This window comes from Athene noctua, chromosome 8, assembly GCF_965140245.1.
Source record: "Athene noctua chromosome 8, bAthNoc1.hap1.1, whole genome shotgun sequence".
NCBI lineage: Eukaryota > Metazoa > Chordata > Aves > Strigiformes > Strigidae > Athene > Athene noctua.
Genome location: NC_134044.1, coordinates 2,625,737 through 2,648,207, shown reverse-complemented (window position 1 = coordinate 2,648,207; position 22,471 = coordinate 2,625,737). Strand labels below are relative to the sequence as shown.

General features: G+C 52.3%; 1 protein-coding gene across 1 annotated transcript in view; it reads left to right on the top strand.

Annotated features, from left to right (window-relative positions):
- The first annotated feature begins 3,184 nt into the window (after window positions 1-3,184).
- EPHB1 (EPH receptor B1) overlaps window positions 3,185-22,471 on the top strand; it is an 85,996-nt gene continuing 66,709 nt past the window's right edge. Inside the window, exon 1 of the mRNA XM_074912602.1 lies at window positions 3,185-3,419. Coding sequence (XP_074768703.1) covers window positions 3,362-3,419 — 58 coding nt within the window. The 5' untranslated portion in view covers window positions 3,185-3,361. The remainder of the gene's footprint in view (window positions 3,420-22,471) is intronic.

Here is a 22,471-nt window from a genome sequence, read left to right as displayed (position 1 = left end):
GGCAAGCTGCTGGGAGCAGCCTGCGCTGCCTTGGCAGGATTAGGGATGCGAGAGCACTGCTGAGGACGGCTTCTGCGCTGTGCGGAAATCTGCCTGGCCTCGGCTTAGGAAATAAACCGGGAGCGTCACGGCTGCTTTAGCACCTGTGCTTATTCTGGCTAGGGGAGGCTCCTGTGTCCTCCGCCAGCTCCTCTGCTCTGCGGGGCGGATGCCGGGGAAGGCTTGTTTGACCTTTATGCTTGCTCAGAGCTGCTCCCACGTTAGTAAGCAGCTTTCTGGGGACCTCCTGCCGCCAAGGGCACCTTCCCAGGGAGCCCCTGGGTCTGAGCTGGGCGGTAGCTCTGGTGCAGGACAGGAGTCTTGATCACCCTCTGGGTGATACACCTAATGTCACAGGAGGTGTCAGGCTCCCGGGGCTTGGGCTTGCCGCTTTGCAGCTCAAAGGATTTGGGGTAACGCTCCCAGAGTCCCTGTTGCAGCGTGGTTGCTGCCATCACATGCACGGGGATGGCTGGGTGGGATTCATCTCTGTATTTCAGCTGGTCCCTTTGCAGCTGGTGCAGTGTGGTGGGGGAGGACGGGGACAGTCACAGGCTATGACACCTTTGGTCCCGAAAGCAGTTTCAAGAGATTTTTTGAGGAGGAGATCTGTGCCGCAGCGTATGATAATTATTGATGTTTCCTTTTACTGGGATCCCAGATCTTCATCCTCCAGAAGGGGTTTGGCATCGCCTGAAGCATCATCAGAGAACAAAGGCAAAGCTGTTAATTAAGACAGAGCTAATTCTGGCAGCCGACTGCCGCCATCTCGATGTGCTGCCGGCTGCACGCCGCGGGAACAGAGGCACCGGCCGTGCTCACCGAGCACGGGGCTGCCAAAAGCCTTCCTGGAGGCTGTTAGTGCTCTTTGCAGGGCTTTGCCCCGTGTCCTTCCTGCACGGGCGCCTGGTGGGCAGGGCTGGAGGGTACTCGTGGCCCTGAGAGGTGGTTTTGCCTTCTGCAGGGTGCTTGCTGAGAGCCATGGCATGCTGCTCTTTTTGTGTTGGGTTCGGGGCCTTTTGTTACGCTGGAAGCTGATGGCAGCTCTGAGACATGGGGCCCTGGGGAGAAGCAAGTGAGAGGGGACCTCACTGGTGCCCTTCTGGTCCTGGGGTGGGCACCAGGGGATGGATGGGGCACTGTAGGAGACGCCTCCCATGCATGGCTTGCTCAGAGGAGGAAATGGAGAAAATGTTCCAAAAAACCAGCTGGCTTTAATGTCCTTGCTGCGTCCTCCAAGGGTATGCTGGTGGGCATGGTTTCTGTGACCGCTCTGGGGCAGCTGGTGACCACAACCCCATCAGACAAGCAAGAAATAGTGGCCCTGCAGCTCGATGCTTCTGCCTTCCCGTGCCCGTCCTCTGGACGGCAACATGGCGAAGAGGCTTTTTCTGAGACGCTTCCTCCAGGAGAAGTGAAGTGTTGCTCTTCAGAGACTTGGAGCAAGGCTGACAGAATAGAAAGCTTTTTGAACAAACACAGCTGGCTTTTACCCAGCGCAGCCAACTCTTTGGCCAGCTGAAAAGAAATCAGAAGAATATTGATGTATTATTTTTTTCCCCATGCAAAAATTGTCAGGCTTTTTTTGGTCAAACATTAGTTTCTGAATGCAAGTTTTTCAGTTGATAACAATTATTTAGGGGAAAAAAAACCCTAAACAACTGAGGCACTTCTCTGGATAACTCACAGGCTCAGCTCTTTGCCTCTTGTATTTTCAAACGATTAACATTTTTTTGCTTTGCACATCATGAATATTCTATACTTGAGCTGTTACTGAGTTGTGCTAGATCAGATAAATAACATGGTGTTGCTTTTGTGGCAGACTGGATAAAGATGCAAATAATACTGACATTTACTTCACAGTTTTCTTTCTGTGATCCTCTGAGTGAGTAAACTGGATTGCTGAGATATTCATGGGAAGGAAATGAAGAAGGGTTGTCAAGATGAAAGCAAATTTCCTTAAAACTTAGCCAGAAGGTTCTTGGCAATTTTTTCTGTTATTTGCTCAGCTGAATAGGAGCTGCTTGAAATATATTTTGCACAACCGCAAAAGAAAACTCTTGTTCCCGTGGCACCGCTGAATATTTTTTTCTGTCAGTGAAAAGCGGATGATTTTCTGGTGCTCGGTACCTCTGCAGGGCTGCTGGTCCCACCGCCGTAGCTGACATGTGCCCTGGCTGCAGGCAGGCGACGGTGACCTGAAGGAGCCCTTGCTGCCTTCCCTGCCCTCACTGATTTTCCACTCCTGCCTGCGCTAGGATGCATGAACCCAGCAGGACGGAGGGATGGGGTCAGCTTTGCAGCAAACGAAGCGTCTGCCTGGTTGGGGAGAAGGGGCTAAGGGGGGTGCTGAGCCCTGGGAAGGGCACCCAGAGCTGCCTTGGCGTGGTGTGTGGGACGAGGGGGACGGGGTGAGCCTGGTTCTGGAGGGCTCCTTTCAGCGGCTGCACAGGGGTGACATCCCACGGGCACGGGGACATCGCCCTGGGTGCGGGTGGCCTCGGGGGCAGGAGCCTTGGGCTGGCGGTGACACGGGGGCTGGCAGAGGGATGCTGAGCACCCTGGTGTCTCCTGAGCAAGGGAGGGCAGCCTGCTGCTCCCCTGCTCCCGGGTGCCCATCTCTCCTCGGACCCCGGAGCGAGGCCCCGCGAGCCGTGAGGGTGGCAGGAGAAGGCGAGAGGCCGAGGAGAGCCCCGCGTCTGAGCCTGAGGTGGGAGCAGCCATGTTTGGGGGGCCAGGGCACCCGCCTCGGTGTGGGCGCTGCCTGTTTGCTCCAGCTTCCTTCTGGGGGCAAAAGAGGGGAAGTGGATGGCGGCGGCCTGAGGCAGCGGCCCCCGCCGCCGTCCCCCCCCGCGGCGCAGCGGTGCGGGCTCCGGGTGCGCCCCGTCGGGGTCCCGCTGAGGGGAAAGGTGGCGGTGCTGGGCGGCGGCGAGCCGCCAGGGGGCGCCGTCCCCCTTCGGACAGCCGCGCGCGGCGGGCGGGGGCGGGGCGGAGGCGGGGCGCGCGGCGGGGATTGGCGGGGCGGCGGCGGGGGCGGGGCGGGGGCGGGGCGCGCCGCGGGGATTGGCGGGGCGGCGGCGGGGGCGGGGCCGGGCGGCGGCGGGGGCCGGCGGCGGCGTGGCCGCGCGCCCCACTCGCGGCGGCGATGTGACCCGGGCGGCGCGGGGAGGCGGCGCGGTCCCGTCCCGCGGTCCCGTCCCGCGGCCCCGGCCCGCCCTGACCCGTGTCCCGGCCCGCGGACGCACCCCCATGCCCGCTCACGGCCGCCCGCCGGCAGCGGCTGACGCCTGCGGAGCAGCGGCGCGCGGGGCCCGGGGAGGCGATGGCTGCGGATCTGGTGGTGCTGCTCTGCCTGGCCGCCGCCGCGGCCGCCGTGGAAGGTGAGGCGGGTCCCGAGCGCGGGGTCGGGGGGGTGCGATGCCGCGCTGCCGGTCCCTGCGCCCACCGCGGCACGCGTGGGCTGGGAGCGCCACGCGCGGCGTCTGCAAGCGGGGACCAGCCGGGGAACCGGCTCCCCCGCCGTGCCGCGTACCGGCGGCCGCAGACCGGCACGGGGCGGGCTCCCGGCACGGTGCCCGTCCGCTTCGGGGGGCGCGGAGCTCCCCTTGGCACCGGCCGGCCGTGCCAGCCGCCCTCCGGCAGCCCGGGGGAACCGGCCCGCGGGTGGTGCTGGCAGCCCGGGGCTCGCCCACGGGCCGTGGGTGCCCGCGGGAAGGGGCAGCGGGTGTTTCCAGCTCTCGGGGACGGCTCCGGGAAACCCGCCCGGATCTGCGTGGGACGGGCGGCCGCTCTGGATCCTCTCACCGCTGGATCGCGGGGGGAGACACCGGTGGATCTCACCCGGGATTGCGGAGGGAGACACCTTCAGGGCCCCCCCACCCCGGCGGGGCTCTGCCCAGGGCCGCCATGGGGGGCACCTCCAGGGGCCGTGGCTGCGCGTAGGACTGCCTCTGCCATCCTCTTCCTCCCATGCCCCTCAACACCCGTGGGAGCTCAGGAGAGCCTTGTGGAAGATGAGGATGGAGGCTCCAGGAGATGTGGGCAGGGGGTCTCCTTCCCTTGGATCGGACTGGGGCCAGGGGACGGCTTGGCCCGTCAGTGGAGCCCGGGGCAGATGCGTGGCCATCCCTTCAGCAAGGTTTGTGCCGTTGCGCCGAAGTCTTTCCCCCGTCGCTCGCCAGGTCGTGGGTCTCGCTGTGCACTGGGACGGTGCCCGCAGCTGGGACCCAGCCTCTGGGCAGTGGGCCTGGCAGCACCACCGGCTCACCCCGGGCTCACAGTGGTGTATTGCTGCTCTCTGGCTTTGGGAAGTATTGCTTATATATATTGTTTTCCTTTATTTTGTCACTGCCTCCTTTTCTCTTGGTACAAGGTGGGCAGAAGGGCTTGTGGCAGAGATTGCCCAGCGCTTGAGCGGTGGCAGCGAGCAGGGGATGTGGCGCAGCCCCTCGTTTGTTGGCAGCAAGAAATGCCTGGTTCTTGAGAAATGCCAAAAAACCTCTGTGGAGAGGTGATGCACGGGGTCTTGTGGGCAAACCGAGCTGCTGGCTGGCGTGGGGCTTGGCCCATCCTTGGGGGAATTCAGCTGATGTGAGCGTAGTTGTGGCTGAACTGGAAGCTGCCAGAGCAAGCCAGAGACTGGTGGCTCAGCTCCGGGCAGTGTGGAGCCGGTTCAGGAGCCGGAACGCTGCTGTGATGGTGTCCAGTGGGGTGGGAGCGGTGCTGGCCGCAGTTGCCCTCCTCTCACCAGCATCCTTACTGGATCGTGGTGGGCAGGCCCACTTGCTGCAGGGTCGGCTTTCCACCAGCTTTTGGCTGACCCAGGCGTTTGCTTTTCTTATTTCTGGGGCTTCCTCCCTCATTGCATCTCCGTAGAAATAACTTGAGGTGGAAATGCTGATGCCTTGCCTAATCATGATGCAAACAGGCGCGTGTTTGCTCGGTCGCGAAGCCGCACGTGAAAATGCAAGACTTGTTAGCAGCACTTCGCTAGCCGGCATTTGCAGCGTCAGCTGCTTGTGGCCGTGCCGAAATTGTGGCTGGCAGGGAGACCTTGGCTCGGTCCCTGTCTGAGAGCACTCCTGGGTATTGTGTCCGTGTGTCACGCAGGGTCTTCCCCAGCTTGCCCTGAGCCACCCGCGGGAGCACGTGCTGGGCTGGCAGAGCCAGCATGCCTGCCTGGGACGCAACCCATTGAAGAGCAGTGTTATTTCTACTCTGCTGAAGAAATTACTTGGATAGTAAAGTAGTATCCTGGGAGAGATCTTGGATTTAAGGGAAAATTTTGGACGAGGAATTTCTGAGGCAGAGCAATTGAATCTGATTTGGAGTTAAGGTGACAGCCTCCTGGCGTGGTCTTATAAAGAAAACACCTTTTTACGGAGCTTATTTAAATCTTATGGATCCTGCTGGTGCAGAGGTTGAATTTACTAGATTGAAACGTGGATTTCTCTAACTGAGCTGAAGCATCTTCTACAGCCTGACCTACCCTGGGGTCTGGCTTTCCCCCTGGAGCAGCTGTGAGACCGGTTTTGCTGGCAGTCCTCTCTGGCAGGAAGGCAAAGCCACGGCTGAAGCCTGACTCTGCCACGGGCTGCAGAAGCAGCTGAGAAAGGGATGGCTCCCTGCATCCCCAATAAGCCATTGAGACAAAAAGTCTTTTTTCCGGGATGGTGGGGGTGAGACTTTTGGGCATCTGGACCCAGTTGGAGGGGGAGGAGGATGCAGCCGGGGTCAGGGCTGAGGCTGCCTGCAAACATCTCTCTTTATCCTCCATAAAACCTTGCTAACTCATTGCCTGCGGCACGCGAACCTGGAGATAGTAGAGTCACTTATCTGAGTTTTCTTATGGTTACTTGATTTTTACCAAATCCTGTGGCTTAGCTGACCGTTTTCTGCTGGAGACCTGGATGTTTATAGTCATTTTTCATTTTTTTGTGGCTTGTGAAGAGGAAGAGGGATATGAGAAGATGACAGGAACAAATACTCTGTCTCTCCCACACCCAGCAATCACTCAGGAGCCGCTTGCGTGCTCTCTCTCGTGTTAGTTGAACCAAATATAATCATATTTAGCATATAGAGAGAGTGGTAATGGGCTGACATTATACGTTTTAACTCAGGAGCTGTTGGAGTTTGAGGTGTTGGTAGGTCAGGTGGGGCTAATGTCCATTTTGGTGCAGCTCTTCCACGTATGCTATTTAATCTGCCTACCTTCTTACCTATCCATCATCTCCCTGCCTCGCGCCTGCTCTTTTGAAAACCAGGTTTTTCTCTCAGTCTCCTGTATTGCTGCTTGCAGCACCACAATAAGTAAAGCATGGGAATGGGAGTGGAAAGCCCTGCTTGCAGCTGGTGGATTGGGCTTAGTTTTGCTTCCCGTGTTTGCCTGCCTGGCCTTCGGAACTGCATCCCTGCAGAGGACCGGGGATGGGGGTTTGGTTTGAGAGTGACGTTCCTGGCTCCTGCTCCTTCTGTGCCAGGCGCCCTCTCTCCTCCCGTTTTGGCTCAGGATGCACACATCTGTTGCAGGCATCCTTCGGGCTTCCTCCGCTTCCGCCAGGCGCCGGCGGTGCCTGTGCCGAGCAGGCTGAGAGCTGGCAGCTGCTGCGCTGCCCTTCCCATCACCGCCACCGCCGCACAGGCATCCACCTTTGGGCCAGCTGCTTTCACTTGGGGCAGAGCGGTTTTCAAGGAGAAGCTAGAAATAAGTCTTTCAAGAGAGAATTTGCAAGTGCTAGTATCCTGCACGGGAATTTACAAGTGCTAGTATCCAGCCATCACTTTACTTTTAATTTTTATGCACAAATTGTCTCAGGGAAAAAAAAAATGCTAGGGGGAAAACCTTATTCTGGGCATGATGAGTGAGCCCAGATCTTGTCAGCCTGGAGGGAAAGCGTTTTGTCAAGTCATGGAAAAGGGACCTGAGTCTGCAGATGCCTGTGTTGCTTTTTTTTGACTAATTGCTGGTATCACTGACTCATTATGCCTTGCCTCAGTCTTCCTCCTCCCTTCCCATTTCCCTTGTGCTTCTGGCTTGGAGATGGGAGTGAAGGAAAGGCAATGTCCCAGTGTCCCTGAAGGTCCTGCTGGCCCAAAGCTGCAGGTGACCTCAGTGCCTCACGCCACGTGGTGTGACAAAGTTCTGGAAAACCTGGGAAGGGGGATTTTTGTTCCTGGGATGCCTAAACATGGCTCAACTCGTGGCAGAGATGGCTGTGGTATGGCTGTCCCTGAATCAGCAGCAGTTCTGCTTAAACCCATCTCACAGGCAACTTCACCTGCATCTCAATTTCATGTACATCTTCTTCCTTAAGGTGAAGTTCTTGATTTATTTTTCTCTCTAATTAAAGCTTTGAATTTCACTTTCCCCAAATGTAACGCCGCCGAAAGTTGAATAACTTACAGTGCTCTGGTGGCTCGGCTCAGGAAGCCTATTAGAGATAAAAACAAGCGCTGGCAATGATGGAGAGATCAGAAAAGCAGTGCTGAAAATGGAAAGCCTGCCTGTTGGGTTGTCATTATTAGTATTTATTTGATGCTGAAGATGGTCTTGGAGCAGTTAATGCAAATAAGGGCCCTGAAAGAGCTCTGTGAAAGGCAGGTGTGGAGAAGGTGGGGTCTGTGATAAATATATCTGTTTTTCTGCTTGTTCTGCTCACCATCTCTGTATGGAAACTGGGTTGCTGCCCGCCGCTCCCATGTGTTTAGTGGCCCTGTCTGTCGTGGCGTGAGCTGCCAGGGGTGTTTGCAAGGTGGCGTCTCGTCCATCCCGGGTGCAGCTCCTGACACAACAGGACAGAGCAAAAACCTTCTGCTGGCCTTAAAAATCAGAAGAAAATACTGATGCTTGATGATGAAGTAGCCCAAATGTATTCGTCTGGCTCTGGATCCAGGCCACAGTGCTGAATAGTAGATGTTGCTAGCAGAGATGGGCTATGCAAGCTAAAGAAATACTCGGATTTGGTGAAAAAGAGAAAATAGTACCCTGGGCAATGGGTAATGATGTTAATCAGGTCAACAAAGTCTTGGAGACGCTGGTCCCTGGTGCAGCAGGAACGCTGTGGGATGAGATGCTCGGAGCAAGGCTGAGGCTCGCGGAGTGCTGCTCTTGTAATGCCTGTGGTGTGTGCTTGTGTGCTGCGCCACTCCATCTGAGATCCAGCCAGCTTGAGGAGGCTTTTTTTTTTACTTCTCTGAGCTACGGGTACGAGCTCATGGTACTCTGGCATGGAAATGGCTTCATACAGGAGCCCCAAACTTGTGTGATACTGCCCGAGGTGTGCTGCAGAGCTCCGTTCCCTCTAACCAGGCACGGTCAGTACAAGCAAGTCATTTAACAGCACAGTGAGGCTGAGTAAATAGTTGGAGTTGGGGGAGGGATTGTTTTCCCCAAATATTCATTAGAATTTGAAAGCACATTTCAATTTGACCTTGTTCTTTTTCTGCAAACATTTGAGCTATCAAACGTTGCATGCATGAATACTTGCGCAAGGCAAATGTTAAGCTTGGATATTTGCTGGGTAGCAGTTTGGAAAGGCAGAGGCTCAGTTGTACTGTTGGGAAGCTGGAGTGCACGTCGCTGAGGAAGATTGCTGGAGCCAGTGTGATGGAAGTGGTGCAGATATCCCACGTGGTGGGAATTCAGGTCCACTGGTGACCGAGAGAACCTTGCGAAACAGCGTTGGGTGGTGGGGCTGGCAAATGAACATGAATCCAGAAGATGCTCATCTGCGTTGTGGTCCACGTGTGAATGCAGCGTGTTTCTGCTGGCTGAGCCTCCGGCATCCCTCCTCGCTTCCCCTCTCAGAGGAGGTTAGTGCAGAAGCAGAAATGTGCAGAAAGGGATGGAGTAATGTCAGAGTAGTGTCAGGAGAGAGCTGGGACCTTGGGGGGCCCCAAAACACTGAACTGGTTATTGCACAGCCCAGCTTTTCGGGGCTAAAAATGCAGGTTTGCCAAAAGTGGGTGGCTTGAGAGGCTGCTTGGGAGTGTGCAGGGGAGGGAATGGGCACGGCGCTGAGGCAGACAGTACCCAGTAGCAAGTAGAGGCAACACAGCCCTTTCCTTGGGGACAATGAGAGCAAACTCTTGCCCAAATCAGCTCTACAGCTTTCCAGAGAAGTGGCAGATGTGGATGGGCTCCCTCCTGCGCTGTAAATGTGGTCTTTCCCAGTCACAGATGATTTTTTTGTGGTGTGGGTTTTTTTTTTTTGTCACCATCCATCTTCCACAAAGTCACATCATGAGACACAGTGAGAAAAACGTAATGTGTGTTTGTGGAAGCTAAAGGGTCTCCTTTATTTATTTATTTCTTATAACTTTTGAATTATTAAAGCGTGTTCAGCGGAGATTAACTTTCCCTGCTCAATATTTATTATTGTTTCATTTCCCTGGAAGTTGGAGCTATGAGAGCTTTGATAAATGGACTGAAAGGTTCTGTAGTTTCTCTGTAGCTAATCTAAATATCCCCTTATCCTTTGCTGAAAAGCTAATTTGTAATTTCCTATGGTAATGCTGCTTAGTGAATTATAATGATACACCAGGGTATGCTTTTCCTCCCGGTTCTCTGTTGGGAGAATAACGCTACCATTGGAAAATGGTGTGAAACCTGGAAACTGGCCATTAGTCCCCTAAATTTTTGGTCTAATAACAAAAATCCAGAAAGCGTGTGGACCATATGGTATGTTTTCTCACGTCTGGGCTGGAAAGCATCCATCTCCCCCGAGTTCAGCTTCTGCAGGAGGGACGGGAGGGGTGGCCGGAGCCGTGCCGGAGCCGGCACCATGAGCCGATGCCACAATCTGTCCGCCCAACCTGGGTTTGCGTCTGCGACCAGAGCCTGACGATCTGTGAAATCCCTGCTTCTGGAAACCTCTCCCACCACCCCAATTATAAACAAGTGTTATCAGTCTTTTGAATAATTGAAGAGGCTTTCTGTTGAATATTTAATTACAATAATATTTGGTTAGCGGGGGTTGTTGGTCTCCTTTTGTGCAATTGAGAATTGCTGCAAGAAAACAACCTGTTAAAAGAAAACGTTGTTGTCTATGATCATTGATTTTTTTCTTTTTTTTTTATTTTTAAGCTAATCAGTTACTCAGTTGAAATTGGTTAATTAGCTCAGCTCCATTAAGACTCTTTGGCATTTAAACTTGATGTTTCTAAATAATTATAGTTTTGCCTGCTAAGCCCACAACCCAGGGTGACCTAATTACTATTAAAGCATACGTGCTTTGGTCTGGCTTTAATAAGTTCCTGCTGGGAGCCCTGCGGTGAAAAATCACAGAGGCAACAGTTCAAAGGGGCAAGGGCTCTGTGCCAAGCCCCGGCTGAGGAAGATGACTTTCCTTCGGTCTCACTTCTTCCAACCTGAACCTGGGGGGTGGAATGCTCCTGGTTTTGGGGGGATGCACCTGGCAGGACAAGAAGAGCCACAGAGCAGCCAGACCCTGCAGTCCCCAGGGCATCCTTGTGGCTGCCATCTCCATGCTGTCCACTTCTGGGACAGGTGGAAGCTGATTCAAGTGGTCACCTAGAAGAGGAGAGAGATAGGAGTGGCTTTAGTTAATGAGTTAATTTGCTTGTTTTCTAAGTTGTTCCAATTAATAAGCAGGTGGAGTCCTTTCAAGGTCTTTGCAGATGGCGTGGAGAAAAAAAAGCAGTATTAAGTTTATCTTTTTTTTTTTTTTTTTTTACAGTATTGTTTATTTATTTAATTAATTTTAATTTGGGAATACCCATGCCAAGAAATTAGGGACTAGTAAAGCCTCAGGTATGTGCTTGTTAATGTAGTGAGAAAAATATTTAATATCTGGTCAGTGTTACTGGTTTTTGAAGCTTATTAAGCTTTAATTTGTTATGCAGCAAGTAAAAGTGGTGGCTGGGAATAGGTAAGAGGCTGTGGAAATCCTTGCTTTTAGACTGTTTCCTCCCATCCCACATGGGGGCTTTGTCACGGTTTTAAAGGACTGTTTCACAATATTTTCTCCCCAAAAGTCCCCGCATCCAGCCTGCCTGTCTGATGCGCTGGTACTCCATGTGCTGCATCCCAGAAGCAACTGAGCATCAAGTTTTGGATTATTCAAAACCCAACCAGCATCTTCCCAGGATTGCTTTTAACATGGCTGGGTTTTGCTGTCTTTGTCTGGCTATGTATTTATTTTTTTGAGGGGAAGGGCAGCTCAGCCCACTGCCCTGGTATTTGGCAGCTCTGGAAGCTCTCTGCTCCTGGCTCTGCCATCTCCTGGGGAGGCTCTCCAGTCCTGCAAAGCTCAAGACCTGTTGCACGTCCACATCTTTGCCTCCCTTTTCCTATTTTCTTTCTGTTTGCAAGGCAGAGCGTGGGGTTACCTTTTTTGCCCAGCCCTTGATGCCAGTCCTGGGCAGGGCAAGTCACCTTCGTGTCTCCTTTTGGGCTCAACTCCAGATGATGGGGTGCTGCTCCTTGAGCCCCAAAGCCTGGGAAAATGGCTACAACATCTGATTTCGAGCACAAGATCAATCCCCCACTGTGTGCCTGCTCCCTGCCACGGGGTGTTGTGGGTGAGCTGGCAAGGAACATCCAAAATGTACCTGGGGTGGCAAAGTGAGAGGGACCCAGGGCTGGTGTTGGTCCCCTTTCTCCTAAAACCTACACCGTGGGGGAGGAATGGAGCAGGGAATGGTGACGATTGAAGTTTTATGGAGTTTTTTTAAATTTTTTTTTTTTTTTTTTTGCAATCAGAGGCTGGGGATGGGCCCTTGATTACTAGAGAACTCCACTTGCTTCAGCTGCTTCCTTAGCCGCGGGGTCGAAGCTGACTCATTATCATCCTCACTTGGGTCCCGTTGATATGAGGATAATTGCTTTTTGCTCAAAAGACATTAAATCACCGTGGAAGAGGCGAAGGGGTGTGAATTACAACTTCCCTGGGAAAACCAGGAACGCAGCAGAAGAGTTGAAAAGGAAACACCGTCCTTTAGGAGGAGAACAGGGCTGGCTGTTTGGGTCTGTCCCAGTCCTGGTGGGTAGCCCCCTGCCCTCCGGCTGGGGGGAACTGGGAGGGGGACAGCCCCATGTACTGGGGACAGGTCAGGGTGGCCTGAAGCTGGGGGCTGGCCTTGGTAGGTGGCTGGGCACTTTAATTTTACTTTTTTTTCACCCAACACCTATAGCTTTGTATTTCCAAATGCCCAAGGAATGAGATGGGCACATAGGAACAGAGCAGGAGCAGGATGCACTCAGAGTGCTCCATGAGGCATCAGCTCTGCTTTTCATTTAAAACAGATGTGTTTGAAAAGAACAAAATTTGGCTTTTCAAAATCACCGGTGTATTGTCAGAAGTACTTCCTGCAATGTTTTTGACTAGTTCAGGACCTTCGCCTTGCGTAACGTGCCTGTGGTGCCTGCGAGGTTGCTCCGTAGGTGTTGTTTGCCCGCGGTGCATAGCAGCATGGAGATGTCCTCACCCCATGGCTGCTCCATCCCTGCGCTTCTCCTGTAGTTATTTTTAAAGCAGCGATGCTGGGTCTCTGCATCCTTTATTGAGTGCTGAAAATCACGGGCATGACCTGGCTGCAGGCAAGCCTGAGGGGCACAGAGCTGCTCCCCAGCCCCTGGGGTTCGGCTGAAGCTGTCCAGAAACTTTACGCAAGAAGGTGAACCTCCTGGAGATGTGTGGCCTTTGCTGTCTGTGCTTTGCCCCTTGAGATGAAATTGCTGATGGGGGTCTAAGTCATTTGAGCTCGTCAGGCTCTCAACAGAGGCCCTGTGAGGTCACGTATAATGATGTTATTGGGACCAGGTATGAAGCTATAAAGTGGTAATTTCTGGTTTAGTAAAATGTAGGAAGATCAGCTCTGTGCTGCATTTCTTGGGGAAGGACGTGCCGTTCCTTGAGCCACCTGCATCGCAGCAGGTAACTTTACTCTTGCTCAGTGAAATGGAGAAAAGCATCAGCTGTGCAGGAAGTAAAGGCACCAATGCCTTGTTCTGTGGACCCATCTTTGGTGGGGCCCCCCTGAGCTCTGGCCCTCAGCTGGCGATGCCCCCCTTCCCCACCCAGATGCCCACGCTGACCTTGCGGAGGAGAGGAGGTGGGTGCAGGCTGGTGGGAGCCTTAAGGTCGTGAGCTAATTGTGTTCAGTATCTTTCTAAAAGTTGGCTTTCATTATCCCTCCCCGTGCCATGTGTGGGTTATTACTGAAATGGCTGGCACCACTGTGTGCACACGGGAGTCTGCTGCGCTGAAAGACTTTCTCCAACGCCTGATGAAAGCTATAAAAAGACGCTCATTAACTTCAATGGGCTTTGGCTGAGGCCGGAGAAAATGGGCTGCTTTGAGAAGGATGCTGCTTAGCGTACCCTCCAGCTCAGCCTTTGTGTGCCAGGGCTGGGCTTTTCTCGCTGGAGCTGACTGGGGACACCCCTATTGTTGCATGGTCCAGTCCTTAACGTGTGAGAAAATGGTCTGTCTGCCTCCGACCAGTGGGACCCACTCGGCAGCATCCCTGGGGCTCCCTGCCAAGGGGGCTTAGGGAGCGATGGATGGGCGCCTGCCTTACCCCGTGCCCCGATAACCCCTGTGTTTTCTCAGCCCGTGCCAGGCAGGCATGGACTCTGCCAGGCTGGTGTGTGACTCGGTCACTCCCAAATGCGATCTCTTGAGTCACCAGCCCAGCAGATTTTTGGAGGTGGTTTGTGGCAAGGCACGTTTTTATTTATTTCTTTAAAGCTTGGCGACGTTCGGGGGAAACTGGTAAGTCTTTGAAACATTTAAAGTATTCCTAATAGGTTACCTTGAAAGCTTTCTTCAGTCGTGAATGAATCAAAGTGCAAATGTTTATAATGCAACACCCACACAGACTGGGAGAGGAATTTTATTAAGGCAGGAGAGTCAGAAAACAATAATAATAAAACATGTTTTATGAAGTTGGCGAGAAACTTATAAACTAGGTGAAGTTTTACAGCATATGAATTTGATACAAGTTGTAAATTTGAATTCCCAGGCTGGTCCTCGGGTCTTGCTCTTTATTACCTGAAATAACATTCTCCACTTTTAATAGCTGGCTGCGGCAGAGCAAACGTGGTTTTATCTTTCTAAATGATCTGCCGTGCGTGTCTTATAATCCAAGTTGCGCCTATCCTGAAGACTACAGCCCTTTCCTTGAGCAATGAGGTGGCTGTTGCTAATTAGCAAATTACTGCTATTTGCTTTGCTGTGGCAGGGGGGACCTTGGAAATCCTTACATACTGGTCTGGATTATTTAGATTTTTTTTTTTTTTCCCAGCAGAAACCACCTTACTGATAAGAGAATAAGTTTTGTTAATACATCAGTAAAAAGGGACTGAAAGATGCTCCCGATAAAGCAGTATAGTGCACTAATAACCCGCTGCGCTTCCCTGCTCGTGGCACTGCTGGGAGGGGCGTGGGCGCATGCTGGGACATTGTTGTGACGTGACCGATGGCCTTTTGAGGCATCTGGGGCTCTGTTGCCATTTTCCCAGCAAGGAGGTTTCGTTATGGTGCAATCCAGTGGCTGGTGAGATATCGCTGTCTGAGCTGGCTTTGTCCCCATCCCAGGAGTGGCCTCCCAGGGGTGGCATTTAATGACCCCCCCAACCGCTCGCCGAGCCTCTGGCTCCTCTGTGCTGCTCGGCTGTCAGCAGCTGGATGTGAGGGAAGCATATGAAAATGGTTTGTCAAACTCCTGTCCTGTCTGTGCACATGCTGGCAGATTATTCTTCTTCAAAAAAATATGTGACTGCCTAAGTAAAACATTCTAGCTAATCGCTAGATTATTCCCTTTAAAATGGGAAAGTAATTAGGGATGTTTTTTTTTTAAATAGGCTTCCCACCCATGGATCTGCTGGGATTAGCATACGTCAGTGTGTAAATATTTAGTTTCCAAGGACTTTTTTTTCCTTCCCTTTCCCCCCGCCCCCCTCCTTGAAGAAACAGCAACGATAAGAAATTGAAACGAGGCAGCAGCTATGCTTGGACACTTTCCACAGCGTCCAAAATACAATTGAAATTAAAGATGATCCACAAAGGAAAATGAAATTGAACTTCTGCTCATGCAATGCACCAAGCCCGCTTTCAAAACAAGGGTTTTCTCTGCTTGTGTTTGAAGTTGAAGAGAAGAGGTTTTTGGCTCTGGGATGCTCTGGGTGGTGGAGAACGAGTACAAGTCTGAGTCAGCAAGAGCTACGGTTGAGCACGGGGTGGTGGGCTGAGAGCAGGGCTTTGAACAGCTGCCTTGGGGGTTGCTTTTGTTAATCCCCTTTAATATTTTCTGGTGAACTAATATTTGGAGAGAAACAAAATTCCCATTCTGTGAAAAATCTTGGCCTTTCCAATGCTCCTTGATTCAGCATTGGGGTGAAAAATGCACCTTTCTGAGGAAACTTCTGGAAGAAGCTACCTTGCTGTCCCCAGCACACCTGGGGCAGTGCTTGTGCGTGTGAGGAAGGAACCCCTCCAGGGTTTGCAGCCCCAAGGAGGGGGAGCTGCAGACGTATTTGTGCCCAGGACACTTTTCCCAAAACGAAATAAAAGGGGCAGACAGCTGGGGGAGACCACTTGGGAGGCAGAATTGGGCTGGTCTTCTCCTGGGCTGCATCAAGGAGACCTTTCTCTTAGAGCAAGGCAGGATGAGTTTAATTGGAACTTCTGCATCCTGCTGCCTGCTAGCTTGGGGGGATTTTTGATCTCCTTTGCTTTCATGGAGGTCTCTCTTTAACATTCAAACAATTTAGACTTTTTGCACCAAGGCACTTTGATGTTTAAATTCAAAACCATGTCTTGTTTTGAAACTTGTTGCAGTGTTTGCTATGTGTTTGTAAAGCTGGGAAGGCAAGCGAAAAGAAGCTGAGATCAGAAGCAAAATACATAGTTAGATGCAAAAATGGTTTTAACCGAGTGATCTGGTGGAGTTGCAGCTTAAAGGAACACTTAAAACCAACAATTCACGCAACTTTCCTAGAGGTCTGCATCCCTTGAGATCCCCAGAGCTGTTCCTACAGCCATCACCAAGCTGGGGGAGGCCAGATCCATCCCCATCCATCTAACAAAGCATAGCGAGGCATCAGGAAGCCACCAGAAGGAAACCTGTCTCAAAGGAAACCTGCACAGCTCCAAGGTTTATAGATCAGGAGCTGTCATCGGTGTGCCGCATGGCTTTGGTCCCCTTCCCGCTGTTGGGAGATACTTTAAGGTACTTTTGGTCTGTCGATGCTTAAAATGCTCATTTACCCATCGTTTCTCTTTCTGGCAGGGGTTATTTATTGTGGGCATTAACCCAGGGCTGCCTTTTAGGTGCCTTGGTCTTTCAAAGATTTCATTTGTGCTGTTCAGCTGTAATTGGCACCTTTTGGACTTTTTGTTTGCTTGCCTGCATGCAGGAAAGCCTTCAGACGTTGTTTAGGAGGCAAGGGGAGCCTGTAGATCTAGATTTTTTTTTTTTGGTTATTATTATTATTATATATTATTATAATTAAAACATATTTTTAGCAGCTGAAATTCGAGCCCGTCTGGGTATTTATACAGCAAGATGTTTTGGATGAGGAATAGGCCAAGATAGTCACGTGATTGGGGCCAACGTGAAACAAAAGAATCCATTTATTATCCAGGCAGGAAATTTGTTCTTCGGGATGTTGTAGCTGCAGACATAATGATTTCATTTCCTCCGGTTCACCCAGATTAATGGCTTGTTCTCTTTTGTTTGTGTGCCTGTGTTATTTCTGCAACACGGCTTCCCCCCCTGCTCTGTGCCTGCGTGTGCGAACATGTGTGCAAGCGCCCTGGGCAGTGGGGGGAGAATGTGGGGTCTCCAGGCTGAGCTGCAGCTGGCTGACTGAGTTTTTGGGGTGGGATGGGATGCTGGGAGAGCCGAGCAAAGCCTGTGGGACCACCTGGGGTGTCCTTCCTGGCAGTGATGGATGTCCTGGTGCACAAGCATCTCCAAGGGTCTTCTCCTCCTGCATCTCCGGGGGTCTCCTCCACCTGCCGTGGTCACCGGGGCAGTGAGGGCAGTTTTACTCTGAAGTTATGATGGAGTGGGGGAGATGGAGAGATTGAGACAAGCATGAGCGTTGACCTTATGGAAGGCGTGATAGAAGCATGTCTTCTCCATGGCCACGCTCAGGGGCCATACATAGGTGTTGTGTACTTGTTGGGAAACCTGCACCTCTGCACCCTCCCAAATACTGCATCAGGAAACAGCTCCTTTTCCTGGGGAGCTGTGCTGATGTGCAGGGATGCGTCAGTCGTGTGGCGATGGGTGAGCAGCTCCTTCCCTGCCAGCTGGGTTGGCCTTTCATACGAGGCAGGTCACAGCCCCTCGCAGGGCTCCTGGCCATCTGGAAGCTGGTGGCACTTACACTCCCTCCTCGATAAAAATCCAACAGACCTGCCTTTGTGGACACTACAAGATTAGTGGCAGCCTTAATTGCTCCCTCTATCGCTTTCTGAGTGTTTGGCTTTTGAAAGTGAAGTGACAGGCAAACGATGCCTTTGTGTTGCTATCGCCTGAATGGTCCTTGCAGGGTTTTGGCACAGCGCTTTTCATTTACTGTGTGCAGCGCAAATGCAGTCTTCTGTTCTGGATTAATCTGGAGTAACCTCATGTTGCTGGAAGCACCCATCTGTGATGAGGAGTTGAGCGTGGCGCTGCTTGGAATTTGTGCTGGAGAAGGTTTGGTGACCATCTTGCTGCTCCTGTGCCTGTCTCTTCCTCTTCCCTTGTTTAAGTGTTTCTGCTTTAAATTTGGGGATGAGAGGGAGTTTCTGCCACCTCTTCTGGAGGAGGTTTCCGTGCACGGAGATACCTTGCTGGAGGAAGACCCTCTTGGCCATCAAGGTGCATCTGCCATCACTCCTGCCATCCTGCCATCTTCTGGGTACCTGTGTGCAACGATCCCGTCTTGTGTGTGTGCTGTACCTTCTTGCTTTTGTGCCATGAGGGGTGGTGTGGGGATGAAGGTGTGAGCCAACCATCCAAACGCTGTGGAGGAGAGGGATGGGGAGCTCCTGGTACCTCACTGAGGTGCAGGCACTTTTTCCCCACCTGCCTGTTCTCCCAAATTGCTCCCGTGTCTCCCAGGTGACAGAGTTTGTGAGGATGTGACAGCTCCGTTGCGCAGATGATGATGAACGGTAATGAGACCCAGAGCACAATGTGCACTTAAAGTGATTTATTTCAGTAAGGAAACCACAATCAGGGAGGATGGGTCAGCATCATCAGGAGAAGAGGTGGGTACGGAGATGAGCTTAGGCGAAGTTTATCATCAACTGGTGCCGCTTTAAAAATGAGCAGAGCAGGCGGTGCGTGAAATGGAGCTGTGCCGGCCACGCCGGGACCATCCTTTGCCCACAGTGGATCATGGGCACCTCCCGGGGGTGGGCTGGTGATCGGGCTGGCAGGCTGCCCGAGGTGGCTCTGGTGGACTTCTCCTTGCTTGCCTCCTTGCAACTCCATGCCCAGGTTATTTTGGTGAGGTGTTAAGTCAGCTCTACCCATTCACTCGGGAAGGAGACTGTCCTGGTGAGGCAGGGAAAAATAATCCCCCAAACCCGCTCTGGCACGGCTCCCGGTGCACAGATGGCTGTCCTCATGCTAGAGCCTTTTCCCAGCTTGCGCCCGCGCAGGTACCGGGGCTGGAGGCACGGGTGTGCTGGGCAGGCCGGCTGCCAAGCAGTGCCTCCTGCCAGCATCCTCCTCTTCCTCGTCCTTCTCTTCCTCGCCTCTCGGGGCTGGTGGGAGCTGTGGCCACTCAGCAGCTCAGCTGGCCACTGCCGCTTGCAGGAAAAGCTAGGTGTAAGCACAGTCCTGAGCAAAACCTTGCAGTTTAAGGTCGATTTAGAGCAGCTCTTGTTTTTTGTTTTTTTTTTTTTTTCTCCCAGACTATGGATCTCAGGGCTCCTGGTGAAAGGGGATGTGGTGGGATGGAGGACCTGGCGCTGCCTCTGTGCAGGCAGGAACTGGGGGAATCAGGCAGCAGTTTGCTAAAAGCTTGCAAAGAGGGTTTCCAAAGCCCCAGCTGTGCACCCACTTGAAGAGCATTGTCCAAAGGGGCAATTGCTGGCCCTGTGAGGTGGGGAGGAGCAGTAGGTGGTAGCTACTGGTGTATTCAGGCAAGGGTTTCACAGCCCTGCTGGCCCATCAGAGCTGGTATGGCACCTTGTGTGAATGGGTGTTTAGAAATCTTGGCAAACACATTTTGTTATTTACTCAACGGACCAGCTGTCATGTACATACGTACCTAAAGATGGCTGAGATTGATAGTAAAATTTTCAGGCGAGGATGTGGGATAGTTACAGATCCAAGCCATTGGCTGTTTTGACCAAATCTGAAAGTGGGGAAAAAAAGAAAAGAAGAAAAAGGTAAATCCAGGGCAAACCTGGCAGACCCAAGGAATGGGTTTGCAGGGCATTTTGGAAAGTGGCATTTGGATGTGGAGCCAGAGCAAAAAAACCCCAGTGGGGTCTGCTCACGGGGTGCTCTGTGCCTTGCGAGGGACTTGTTGGCTTTGCCACATCCCCTTTCCCACGCGTGCAGCCTTATGGCAGGGAGGGCTGGGCAGGCAGCGGGGCTCTCTGCCAAGGCATCCCCAGGGGATGTAGGCAGAGCCCTCCCCCATCCCGTCCACATCCTGATGGAGGCTTCCCCGTGCTGCCGGCAGCCCCGTGCGCTGCAGCGGCGGCACAGATTTATTTCCCTTTGCCTCTCATGCTCTTTGCCTCATTTGCACTCGCGAGCTGACTCCATATGGTGCAAAAAATGGAGAGAGGATGCTCGGCACGACGGCCAGCACTGGGAGGGGAGGCGGCACGGGGAGCTGCTTGCCGACGAGCTTTTACAGTTTCTTCCGTTTGAGGTTCAATATTTCCACTCTATGGCTGTGCTCCGGCAGCTGGGGCTGAGCTTGTCACCTCCAGTGGCAGCCGGAGCATCCCTGCACATTTCCACTCTCGCTCCCCTGCCTTCCCTCCTCTCCCCCCCCCCCCCCCCCCCCCCCGAGACTCCCAGTGCATGAGCGGGGGATCTTCAGGATGCATGCTCAGCCTAGCAATGATGTTACTGTTGTTCAGTTCTTATTTACACCCCAAAACAATTGGCTGGCCTCCCTGAAGGCTTTGGTATGTGTTGGATACTTGATTAAAAAACCAGGATCAATCTGACTGCAGTTGTTCTGTGCTGGGGCCGTGTCGGCAAGTTGTCCCACGCTCGCTTCATACTTGCTTGTCCAGAGTGGATTCTCTTTGCGAGCGTCTAACTTTGGTGGAGAGGATTTTGGTTTCTGACTTGACATAGCAATGTGGCTTTGGCTGTTGGCAGCCAGGGGGTTTGTCGGGGGGAAAAGGAGGCTTTTCTCCCAAGTTTTGGTGTCTGGGGAAACTGCCAAGCACTTGGCTGTGTCGGGAGGAGGTGCGCATGGGTGAAGGGATGCCGTTTGCCAAGCTCGAGTCCCCCGACAGTGCTTGCTTGCCGTCTGAGCAGTCTGTCATGTTCATAGCTCATGCAGAATCCCTTTGACATTTTAAAATAAGATCTAGTAAATAGGAGCTGGACGATGCCAGGACATCTCTCGTCTGAGGGCTCTTTGACAGCATGGCTGGCATTTTAGATTTAGGGCTCTATGAGATGCATATTTTTGTAGCAAGCGCAAAGCTCTTCTGGAGAATGTGGTCCAAGACAGTGACTCATCCTGAATCTCTAAAGAAGTGATGGTGTGTAGGGAAATGCAGGATAAATGTTTTGATTTTAGAGCTTTCCTCATAGGCAGTGCTATCTGGGAGTAAGGCAAAATAAAGCCAGCGGGGAAGGAGAGCCGCAGGGAAAGAGCGGACAGGTCTGGTGCATTAGTTCAGCAAAACTTACTGCACTACTCCAGCATTGCCTCTGTGCTGGTGACCTTGAAGGTTGGCTTTGCAGCTGTGAGACATGTGTGAGCACGCTGCTGGGGAGATTCCCCCTGCAATCCCACCAGAGAATGTTCTGTGTATATCCAGGCACAAAAACAGCGCATCCTTTTAATTTATCCTAGCATGTGTGACTGCAGATGCTATTGATGTTTATGGCTGCTCTGTCTTCTCAGTCGACTAATTCTGTATTTAGAGCTATCATTTCCAGGGGAATCCCATTGATTAGGAGCCCAGTTCCACTGAACTCATTAGGCTTCCATGGCCCTGGTCTGTGAAATCTCAAACGTTGCTCTTCCCCCACCCACTCCACCCCCCCTTCTCTTTTGAGGCTCCTTGCTTTCTCATAACATGGTGGAGATCAAGATCAAGCCCCCTCTTCCCAAGAGCAGAGCTCCTGACAGAATGCCCTTCTCTTGGGTGAGCTCACTTGCTTCCATTCAACCTGGCTGGAGCACACTATGTGCAGCCAATGCTGGTACATGGCTGTTGACCAAGAAGTGAACTACAGAAAAGTAGCAGAAAATATGAAGTTGTTGACATCATTCCCCAATGTTTGGTTACCCTTAAGGCACTGTGTTCCTGCTGGGATGTACGATGTGTTTGGGGTCCTGGATCCTCCTCGCTCACTTGGCTGGTGAGATGGCTATCCAAGCCAGCTGGTCTCCACCCAAGAAGTCCAGTGGGGGTGAGGCTGCTGTGCCCAGCTCATGCTGAAGCCACTCAACTGCATGACAAGAGATGGAGCATCCTCAGGCTCCTGACCTTTATCTGCTTTGGTGTGTGCTTCTGGGTGGTGATAGCATTGGACAGTGATGATTGCTCTTCCCCAGCCTAAGTAATGCCTCATTCAAGCCAGACCTCCTCACAGCACTTAGCTGGGCTCGAGTTGAAGGGTGCTGCTTCTCCTGGGCAGCCTCACAAGCTTTTTGAAGGGTAGGGTTTCTGGGAAAGCCTCTGCCCATCCCTGGGTGTCTGAGTTCCTGTTCCATCTTCTGGAGGATGAAACGAGTAACTGCCAAGCTCGATGTAGGGTGATTTTTGGGGCAGGCTGTGGCATTCAGTGATGTTTGCTGGCAACCAGCCTCAAGAAAGCGAAGATGAGGATTTAAATATGTAGTGACATTGTTCTGGAAAATGTTCTCCTAAAAGATACCCTTGTCATCTTGTAGCCTGGATCGCTCCTCTGGTGATGGTGTGGTGGAGGACCTGGGCTGGCTGGGTCTGTCTTGGTGGGCCAGAGTGTTCATTAAAGTGCTCACTCGTCACTCAGTGCTGCTTGACTTTGAGTTGCCAAGCACATCTGTGCCCATCTGTGAATACTTTTGTATGGACTATGTTCTATGCGTATAGTAAGTGTGGTTTTTGTATACCCATGGCCTGTGTGCAATTATAAAAAGAATGATATTGAAGAGTGACTTTGTCACTACAAGAGCAAATGAACTCCTTATGTCTGGAAAATACTGGGTCACCTGTAACTTGCCATTCTGAGATTTTCCCATTGTCTCTGATGTCTGATTTGAGTTTGGTGG